Source organism: Gopherus flavomarginatus, chromosome 6 (genome assembly GCF_025201925.1).
Source record: "Gopherus flavomarginatus isolate rGopFla2 chromosome 6, rGopFla2.mat.asm, whole genome shotgun sequence".
NCBI classification, from domain to species: domain Eukaryota; kingdom Metazoa; phylum Chordata; order Testudines; family Testudinidae; genus Gopherus; species Gopherus flavomarginatus.
In genome coordinates this window covers 136,650,267-136,661,306 of record NC_066622.1, presented here as the reverse complement: position 1 = coordinate 136,661,306, position 11,040 = coordinate 136,650,267, and the positions used below count along the sequence as shown (strand labels likewise).

Below are 11,040 nucleotides of genomic sequence, written 5' to 3'. Positions count from 1 at the left end.
AGGCTTAATTGAAGTGATATGAGCTACAAAATCTTGGAAGAATGTTGCTGGTTTCATAATGTAATAAAATTTACAATGTAATGAAAAATAATCATGTAATAATAAATAGTGTGTAATAAGCATGTCATAAAAAACCCAAGTTATTTCCAGGATCACCGCTTCTATAATTTATGCTCAAGTAAAGGAGAAAATCCATCAAAATATTCATTTTGGGGGGGGGTTCACGAAATATGATATTTTAGTGAAAGGGGTTTGTGGTTTGTTAAAGTTTGGGAACCACTGCTCTAAGGGAACATATTACCAGTCTTAGGGGGTTCTCCAATCCTAGGGTCCATTCCTCTGCCCAAATGGTCCCTATAGCTTCCCCACCCACTCCTCTACTCACACTCTATAGGGCCCCATTCTTCCAGCATGTGGGCCCTATAATTCCCACTCCTGCCCTATTCTTCCCTATAGGGTGTATTCTTCCCCTTCCTCCTAATCACCGCCCCATAGGGCACCCACACCTCTCCTCCTCCTCTATAGGGCTCCAGTGTTCCCCCAAAGAGTCCCCATAGCTCCCCTCTGCTGTATTGGGCCCCCATTCTTCTCCCTCCATAGGTTCAACTCTCACAACTTCTCTCCTCCCCTCTTTGTCTCCATAGGGCCCTCATCACTCCCCTCCTCTGCAATAGGGCGCCTGTAGCTCCCTCCTCCACACAGGGCTCCATAACGCCCCATCTACCCTAGTTGCTCCCATAGCCCCGCCCCTAGAGGGCCTCACTTTCCTCCCTCCCGCTGCTGCAGCCGCAGGCCGCCGCCGCTAGGGGTCGCGCACGCGCCTCCCTCAGCCTCAGCAGGGGGTGGAGCCCGGCTGGGCGAGGAGGCCTGGCCTCCTGCGCTGCTATTGGCGGGGCCGCCCGCCAGTCAAAGTGCGGACAGCCAGGCCCGCCCGGCGCCGCCTCCTCGGGAGCCGCCGGTGGACGGAGCCGCCTGGGCCGGGTGTGTGGCGAGCCGGAGCCCGGAGCAGCCGCCTGGGCCGGGCGGGCCGGTTCCCCCCGTATCCCGGAGCGCGGCGCAGGGACCCCCCCAGCCCGTCCCGCTCGGAGCGGCGGCCCCATGGAGGGCGCGCGGCCTGGCGGGGCCCCCCCCGGGGCCGGGCCCGGCTCCTTCCCCGCGCTCTTCCCGCCGGGGCTGCACGGCATCTACGGCGAGTGCCGCCGCCTCTACCCCGAGCAGCCCAACCCGCTGCAGGTCACCGCCATCCTCAAGTACTGGTGAGAGCCGGGGGGGCATCCTGCGGGGGGGCTCCCTGAGCGTTAGGGGGGCTGGGCGGCCGGGACGGGGGGATCCTGCGGGGGGGTCGCACTGAGCGTGGGGGGGCCGGGATGAGGGGGGCTCCCTGAGCGTTAGGGGGGGCTGGGCGGCCGGGACGGGGGGATCCTGCGGGGGGGTCGCACTGAGCGTGAGGGGGCCGGGATGAGGGGGGCTCCCTGAGCGTTAGGGGGGGCTGGGGAGCTGTGACGGGAGGATCCTGCGGGGGGGTCGCACTGAGCGTGAGGGGGCAGGGACGGGACGGGGGGATCCTGCGGGGGGGCTCCCTGAGCGTGGGGGGGCCGGGATGAGGGGGGCTCCCTGAGCGTTAGGGGGGGCTGGGCGGCCGGGACGGGGGGAATCTAGAGGGGGGGCTGTGACGGGGGGATCCTGCGGGGGGGTCGCACTGAGCGTGGGGGGGCCGGGATGGGGGGGGCTCCCTGAGCGTTGGGGGGGCTGGGCGGCCGGGACGGTGGGGATCTAGAGGGAGGGCTGGGACGGGGAGATCGGGGGGGCTCTGGGTGAGTAGGGGGCCTTGAGTGGGAGAGGTTGATCTGAGTGGGGGGCCCTGGTTGGGGGCGGTGGGATGAGGGGGTGTCCTGAGTGAGGGCTGGGCTCCCTGTTTGGGGGGAAGGATGGGGAGGGTCTTGTCAGAGAGGGCAGGCTCCCTGAAGGGGATCCTGGTTGGGGGGGTTGGGCCAGAGGGGCCCTGGGTGAATGGGGGCTGGACCAGGTTAGGGGGCCTTGAATGGGGGGCTCCCTGGGTGGGAAAGGGAGATGCTGGGGGAGGTTCCTTGAGTGGGAAGAGTTGGCTGGGCCTGTGAGAGAGGATGGGGGGGGTGTCATGAGGTGGTGCATTGTTCTGAGGGGAGTTAATTTTGTGATCTACTCTTGGTCTTCATTTTAATCTGCCCTCACTTGGCACCAAGGAGAGCCAGGCCTAGGCACACTGTCCCCTCTCTGCGGACAGCTGCGGGCCACAAACCCTGGTTTGGAAATCTGTAGTGGGTCATCCTGGCTGGTGCAGGTTTAGGATTTTTCCCTGCAGAACTTTTTCTGGTGCTTTGAAAAAGTTTAATTAAGGCTCCCTGCATTCTGGCATTTTTCCCTTTGATTTCATCAGGTCTTCCTCTGGCTAGGTAGAAATAGAAAAGTGGTTCTTCCTGTACCCATCTCTGACAGAACCAGGCAGAGACTGGTACCCTTGCAAAGATGTGCTGCTCTTATGAGAATCTAGACCAGTGCTTTTTGGAGAAGAGTCTGATTCTTGTAGGTTCATTGGCTGCTAATCCAAATCTGGGATGTAGATCTAAAATTGTGGAATATCTGAGGAAGCTTGGAATAAAAATGGTTGGGTTTTTTTCCCGTGTGAGTGCAGGCTAACTTTGTCCAAGTTTGATACCTAACGTAAGTGGGCAGATCAGGTCACTACAGTTACAGCAATATAGATTTAGATGCCTTCCTTTAAGCATTCAAGTGCGACAAGAATTTCCAGTCACTTCTGTTTAGGAGTCAGTATTTCTCTTCTGTCATCAGTTTATGCCAATGTCGACTAGAATGACTCAAGATTTGTGTGAGACGAAGATAGATTTGGATCTGTGATGATGATGATGAAGCCCTCTTTGGTTTTTAAGAATAAATAAATACCAGGGTGCTGATTGAATGAGATCTGTGTGCACTAACTTCCTAGATCCTGGGAAAGGAGCTAATGGCAGGGATGATACTGTTGCTTTTCTGTGGTCAGATCTGAGGTGGGCTCTAATGTTTATCACCATTGTTACCATGTGTGCAGTTTAATTGGTGATCATTATAATAGTGAGAGTTCCTCTAGCACTAACAGAGCACCGGTGGTACAAATGTATACTCCACAGCTGTCTCCCAGAGGAGATTTTGGCACAAGGGCTAGAGTAGACCTAGTGTAATGAAGGGGAGATGACCTATTTATGGGAGTCTTTAAACATTTGTGGAAACTTTGCTGAATTCACTGCTGCTGTTCACTCGTGCATATGTTGTCTTCTGCCCTCATCCCTCTGGGCCGTAAGCTAGATCAGTGATAGTCAGATTGAGGCTTGTGAGCTGGAAGTGGCTCTTTAATGTGCACATGATATTAAAACATGGTGTGATGTAATTATTAACCAGCTTAAGTTATTAATAAATCAGGATGCTTTTACTATGTTATTAACCAATTATAGTTTATAAAATATTATTTGGTCAATTTTGCTGTGAGAATAATTGTTTCATTTACATTTTATTTTTATGTAGTAATGGAACAATGAATTCACAGCACTGTGGTTCTTTTGGGTAATGTTGATCTCTAACTTACTCAGACCTCAGTGGTTCAGGAGCTATCACTGGTTTAGATTAAAAGAAGAAATAGCTCAGTGCCTCAGGAATAATATTGGAAAGCTAATCAGTTTTTAATTATACATAATCAGTCTCTTTTTAAAAAATTCACAACTTTTTTTTTAAAGAGTATTGCAGTATGTAAAGTGTTTTCTGGCTTGCAAAGCAAGGCAAGTATCTATGTAAACATCCAGCAAAACCAAGTGACATGCTACCTCTTGAGGGGGGAAAAACTGATGGATGAAAAATACTTCATGCGACAGGTGTGTCCTTTTAACATGTTTTATTTGCATATTTTTGGAAATTAATCCAGATAGCTCTCAGAGCTTTTGGAAGCACTCCTGTACCTATGTGAGTGGAAATTTCTTCTTTGTAATCTTCAGATGATTGCTCTTATTAAGAGAAGTGGTTAAATATTTCCGAAGTAACATTCCTTCAGAATGTAAAATTTCAGGCAATAGAGCAGCATTGTTAGTTGTATTCCTTGCTTTAGTAGAAAAGTGTTCAAAGTTTTTGTAGAATTGAGGGTGACTGTTTCAGCTTCACTCTTTCACTAGTCTGTTTCCTGCCATATTTTATCGTTTCAAGGCATTTTTCTAGTAGTGCTATATTAGTTCCTATTCTAATGAATGTATCATGTTACCTCCTTTCACTAATCATCCCTTAGGAGGCTCTAGCTCAGTGGTTCTCAACTTGCGGCCCAGTCAGCACAGAGGTGCGGCCTATGTGACATCTTCAGAACCATACAGGTAATATTGGATGCAGCCCACATAACACATTGGGGCCTCGGATAGTAAATAGTTTGAGAACCACTGCACTAGCTGAATACTTCATCAGGTATTTCTCCATGACAGAAGCCCAGGAAGTTTAACATTGGTCAACAGGGAATTCTTCATGCAAGTACAGTTTCTCCCTGAGGCTAACCTTATTGCTCACATCCCTTATCCAACTGAACGTGGTGTAACACATTTATTTCCTATGCTAACGTGTTAACTTTATGCAATTAGAATTTTCAAAAAAATTCTAAACACTTCCATTTATCACAACTTTTTGTCAGAACCTTTATATGGAGAAATGAAGATTACAGTACAATTGCAAAGCGTGCATTATAGCATACTCCTGCCGAGGACAGTATTTGAAGAGGTATTTGGAAGGCCGAAAATAATGATGATTCAGATATTTATGCAACATATGGATTGTTCTGGTGAATTATTTGTATAGCATGCAGAGTGTACTTAAGTGTGCTTACAGACAAGCCTCTGCCCTGATGAAATTACAGTCTAGGGCCCTGATATGCCTGTGAGCAATAAATTACAGGATCGAGGCCTGACCAGACAACATACAAAGAGTTGGGGGCTAGGGTATAAGAAGAGATATGGTTGTATGTGGCCATTTTAGTTTCTTGCCTCTTTTTTTGTTTGGATCTTTTTACAGGTAGATCAGACAGGAAATGTTTAAACAGCTATTTGCTCTGTTCCATAAACGTGGCTGACATCTTTTTTCTTCTTGTCTTCATCTGTCCTTTCTGTTTTATGATAGTGCAAATAGCAAGGAAAACAGTTTAACACGTTTTCGCATGTGAACGGGGGAGTTACCTTTCTCTCTGCACAGCCAGATGTGACTACAAATTGCTAATGAGGCTACTAACTTTGCTAATGTCAACCAAATTTCTTTTTCATCTTACAGCAGTAAAATATTCTGCAAATTCCATTTTTATATAAAATGGATTATTCCATTAAGTAGTCTGCTAGTTGCTATATTCTGACTGTAAGTAGTGTTCCACTATGCAACCAATTCTAATATTTAGATTGATGCTGTGGGATATGTTTTTAAGTCATTCTAAATTGACATTCTTAGTGTACTTAGAGGACATTAATAACATAACTTTGCAGAGAGAATGACTTTTGTCTCCGGTATTCACATTTTGTTTGCTTTCAAACGTATGCAATATTCTCTTAAAACTCAATCTTTTCTAATTCTACTTTAAGAAACAGAATGACTTAGAAAAAGTGGGAGTATACATTTCTGAACTGAGTTAAAGGTTTGCAGTGTGAGTATTGCTATCACCACTTTTCTATTATTTTTCAATCATTTTGAGTGTTTTGTAAAAACTTTTTTTAGTAATGGTCCTCCAGACAGTTTCATGCTTTAACTTTAAAAACACTCAGCATATGAGATGCATGCACCCTGTCTTCCTATGCTTAAAACTCTGGATTTAACTTCGCCTTATTCTTTATTTTCTCCAGAGGGAATTCGAGTATGCTAATTTCATTTTTGTCACTTGCAGTGATTTGAAGCAGGCCTTTGTCTGAAAGGCTCATACCAGCATCTGTGTAGACTGCATATTCATTTAGCATAAGACAGCCTTTCAAGGCTCCCATGAAAATAAAAAGCACAGCTGAAAGTGTCATAACAAGACAGTTGTGATAATACATGGAAAAATTCACCTTTGTCTGCATAGCTTTCTTTTTAAAAAAAATATATATGGGACTAATGATACTGAGCATGTAAAACAGTTAAAATTGTCTTTCTCCAATATTATACTGAGCTTCCTTTTGTGTTTTTTTACAGGTTGGGGGGACCAGATCCTCTGGACTACGTTAGCATGTACAGGAACTTGGGAAACCCAGCGTTGAATGTTCCTGAGCACTGGCATTATGTCAGCTTTGGGTTAAGTGACTTGTATGGAGACAACAGAGTTCACGAGTGAGTGTCTTATGGATTCTATTGCTGCATGTTGTGCTTTGTATATATTGTGGATGAGAAGGAGTGAGGGACAGTAAAACAGCATCTTGTTTGTGGGTCAAACATGCATATTTTTTGCGTTGTAGACCAAGATCGTGCAAAGGGAACTGCAACTCCTCATGGGTGTAGGAGTCTACCATACAGTTCTCCTTGCAAGACCAGGGCCTACTTTAGAATGTGATTGGTTAACTTATTTTTTTAATGATTTTAACTTCTGATAAAATTCTTATTTTTCTTCTGCTTGATACTTTATTGATATTTAAACTGTTCCGCTGTGGTCCTCTTAAACCCTCACCAATCACCTGTTAAGAACCACCTCCTTAAAATGCCATTGGAGCACCTTTCCTTGAGCTGGGAAGGCAACGTTTAATATCAGTGTGTGGGCATAGGAGGCATTTGTAGATGCTGGGACCCCATGCCACTCAATATAAAGGTGCCAAGATACAGAAATAGCAGCATAAGAAAATAATCATTTGGTCTCTGTTCTCACTCCGCTAGTGTTGGGCTGCTCACACATGGAGATGGTTCCTCTCTCCCTGCTACTTTCTTCCTTCTCCTTCCTCTTTTTTAGCTTCTGATATGGTGAATAGGCTTCTGTCAGGTATGTTGCATCAGGCTAAGAAAAGTCAGGCTAGATCTTATTCTGGTCTTTTCTACTGATCTTGACCATTAATTAGAGGTAGAGCAAGCAACAGTAGCTGATAAACGTATGGGCTGTGGTTTCCAAGCCTTCTCAGAGTAGTGTGTCTAGTCTTCTAACTAGCCAGGAGTGGAGAGACCTTCCTGTTGTTACCTAGCTTTTATGGAGCAGAGACAGTTGATCTAGTGAATCTTGGAATTGTAGTGTTTTGCAGTTGAAGGGCAAATACCCCTGATTGTTGGTATGGTTGTGGGGGTCTAAATTAGCTAATCTAAGTTTACCACCTCTTTCTTGCCTGGGTTAAGCTCCAGCCAGCTGTTTTTCTCTCAGGTGCTTTGTCTCGCAGGCACACAGCCAGCTCCTTTAACTTCCCCCACATCCACAATGCAGCAGGCAAAGTGAGTAGGTATCCACAGCCAGACACTTTAAGGTCTTGCTGAGGAATGCAAAGTTGCTTGTCAGCTAAGATAATATCTTTCACAAGCTGATTAGACAAAACATCTGCATTTCTGAGACCTGGCAGGAAACCTTGACCAGCCTGGTACTGACCCAGTTGACCCCACTCTACTGGCTACTCAGTAACAATGTAGGCCAAGAAGAAAGCAGGGGCAAATCAGGAGAAAGGGAGGGTGAGGTAGAGACTTTTTTCTCTCGGGACAGAAGAGACCCTATCCTGGACACATCAACCTTAACATGTTATGCAGAGAGATGTCTTGCTGCTGCATGTTGTCTTGTCAGAGCCCAGGTCTGACCTTCAGAGCACAGTGTAATGCTTATCAATTTGTTCAAACTCCTGCCTGAAAGGAATGGTAATGAGTAGGGTATGGAGTTGGCGTCCCTCCTAAAGATATCTGTGTTGGATAAGTGCATTTATCCATCAAAAAGTACATTACCTAAGGACACTGCTTTCTTCAACCTGACTTTAACACGTACTCTATCTTTACCTAAACCAAGCTGATGTACCTGAAACGTTAAGTGTCATTCTTAGGACAAGATATCTACTGTGGGCTAAACTTTCCAGAAGCAACCTAGTAAATAGTGTTCAGAATGTGAAGTAGAATTTTCCAAAAGTTAAACCTTCTAACTTTTTATCTGGTCAAATGACTTGGCCTAGAAATTCCAGATTGGTTGATCTCAGTGGAGAGATATATTTTGCTGATTGTGGCGCAGGGGGATTATTGAGATATTCAGCTCTTGTGGCTCAAATGAAGGGTGATAGAGAACCATGTCTGGTGAGGTGTGTGGTGTGCACTGGAGGAGCAGTCTTTCTCTCCTTATGGAGCGTGCACACTCCACTAAGGCTTCTGAGCAATTTCCTGCCCCCCCCCACCTCTCAGATTGATTTGAGAGCTAGCTTTTCTTTTTGGTTGAAAAATCCTTAATATTATGTACTCTTTGGGGACCAACCCCCTCAATCCCTAACTTCAGATTTTCAAGGTTTAAGGTTCAGTTTAAACCCAACCTTCCAAACACTACAAAGCGGGGACATGCACAGTCAAGGACCCTCAAGCAACCCTACCTGGCAAGTCTCTTCACCTTTGTACCTTAGTTTACCTGTCTGTAAAATGGGGATAATACTTGCTGTCCTCTGTGAAGCACTTCAAAATCCATAGATGAAAGACCTAATGATCCTAATATTAACAATTCAGTGTCTCACTAAGAAGAGCCAGAAACTGTCAGTCTTCTCCCCAAAGAACATGGGGTAATCACCAACTCCAAAACAGTTTACTAGTCTCCCTTACTCTTAATCAGACACTGCAATATCATTTAAACCAAACTCCACCTTTGTGTTAATTCTCGTGGATGCACAAAGGCCAACTGGTACACATCTCCAAACATACCTTTTGTTAGAAATACAGTAACTATATCAAAGTTACAAATCGCCTACACACAGAACCTTAAATTATGAGATTTTCATGGTAAGAGCACGGTGGAGTTAAGTGCAAAAGACCACATATATAGCCAGATTTTAAAAAGAGATCAGCACCAAGTAGCTTTCAGTGGCTTCTGCTGGGTGTTGAAAATCTTTTAGTGTCTCGACAAACATATAAACCTGGTGTGCTGTAGTTCAGTCTGCGTGGAATCTGAACAAATATAGTGGCTTCCCTGTCTTAAAGAGCCTCTCATTCTTTGGGAGTGAACTTATTGAAATCCTTATGAAAATATCTTTAACAAAATTCGGTTCAGAGTCCTTAAAGAGGGTAAAATGGTCACATGGAAGAGGTTGGCAGTGGTATAAAGTAGAACTAAAGTTGTTTTGGATGACTTTCACTGTTGCCACACAACCACAGATCTTTTTTAAGGTGGAGCCTGCAGTAGTACACTATAGATCAAATCCAAAGCCCACTGAAATCAAATGGAATTTTTCCATAGGCTGCAGAGAGTACTGAACCTGACCAGATCACAGCAGTCTGTAAGGTTTTTAAGAAGTGTGTATTTTCATAACTTCTCCCTGCTTAACCTGTTATAAAATACACTGTCTTCTTCCTACACAAAATGCACCCCAGTCCAAAAGCTCTGCAAGCCTTTAAATCTCTCTGCTTGTGACCTAGCGCACTCAGACTCTTTTGGTAATACTTCTGTTATTCTGTACAATTTAGACCAATTATAATGCAATATAGCTGAAAGGTTTTTAGGAGTGAACCCAGCCTGAATTGGGGGGGCCCCCTATATGTGTGTTAATAATGAAATAACAAACAGATGTTGCAAATGAAGTGAGCATGTTGACTTTAATTTATATTTTTTAATAAGAACCTGAAAAGTCTGAAGTGTAGCTCTCCATGTGACTCCTTGCTGACAGATTTATTTTCAGTTAAAATAGCACTATTTCCTGTACTGTTTAAATATTGGTTATGCTCTGCTTAGAAAACAGGTCTGTTTTTAGGAGCCACAGAATAACATGGAAGAAATTTTAAGAATTTCAAGTGGGAGAACTTTTTTCATTTAAAAAGCAATCAGTGTTTCATAGTATAATGGCAGCCATGACACCAGCTGTGGTGGCTTGATTGCCCTCACTGTCCTAAATCATTACATCATGACAGTGTTATGGAACCAGAGGTCTTTGATTGGGACTTCACGCACAACTACCTGAGTGGCAGCAGAGATCCCGTTCCTAATCTTTTGAAAAAGTTTCTCCTTTTTCTTTAACTTCTCTGCCTTTAAAATTCAGACTTGTTTGTAGCTTGTTTCAGGGGAGGACCCCACTGTTGTAGAAAGCAGTGAATCCATAAAGCCGAGGTCCCCAACACGGTGCTTGCAGGCTCCATGGCGCCCGCGTGGGCATCTAAATGTGCCTGCGTCCTGGCCAGCGGTCGAGCATCCGCTGAAATGCCACCAAAGTTTGGCGGCATTTCTGCAGCAACGCCTCTGGATGACGCTGCTTGCCACTGACAAGTGACATCATCCAGAGGCATTGCCGCTGAAATGCCGCTGAATTTCGGTGGCATTTCGGCAGATGCTCAACCGCCGCCACGGTCCGAAGGTTGGGGACGGCTGCCATAGAGTGTTGTAGAGTACAATCCTTTTGGATGTGTAACTTTGTGAAGTCTATATATGGCATAGTGGTAGTGTATTTATAAATGTATAAGATTCAACCTGTCAAAGGTATCTGAAACGCTCTTAAAGATAGCCTGGAAGGATTAGACTTGTATTGGTAAATGCTGGTAAATGTTTTTTCATTGGTTTGTGTGTGTATGGTGCAGTGGACATTTCCTCATCAATAATAATTGGAAATTTACAAAGGCAAAGTAAAAAAACTGCTGCTGGAGGACTTATGAGATTTTGTTTAAGGATATTTATTTTGTATATTGATGTGATGCTGAAACTTGTGCTTTAACAGTTATAAATCTTTAACTTTTTTAATCTCCGTATCTGCTGTCATTAAATTATCTGTCACCCGTTGTCTGATTCTCTCCATAATTTCCTGCAGCTATGAAAATTTAAATACATAAAAATGCATAAATAGACATTGGTATTATCTGTATATTATTATTTATTGTTTAAATCACATTCTAAGTCTA

General features: G+C 44.6%; 1 protein-coding gene across 3 annotated transcripts in view; it reads left to right on the top strand.

Annotated features, from left to right (window-relative positions):
- The first annotated feature begins 963 nt into the window (after window positions 1-963).
- SUFU (SUFU negative regulator of hedgehog signaling) overlaps window positions 964-11,040 on the top strand; it is a 115,434-nt gene continuing 105,357 nt past the window's right edge. For 2 of the 3 annotated variants that reach the window (XM_050958147.1, XM_050958146.1), the window contains exons 1-2: window positions 976-1,256; window positions 6,208-6,342. In XM_050958147.1, coding sequence (XP_050814104.1) covers window positions 1,099-1,256; window positions 6,208-6,342 — 293 coding nt within the window. In that variant the 5' untranslated portion in view covers window positions 976-1,098. Of the gene's footprint in view, window positions 1,257-6,207; window positions 6,343-11,040 lie in introns of all 3 variants that reach the window. The other variant, XM_050958145.1, reaches the window with a different exon arrangement.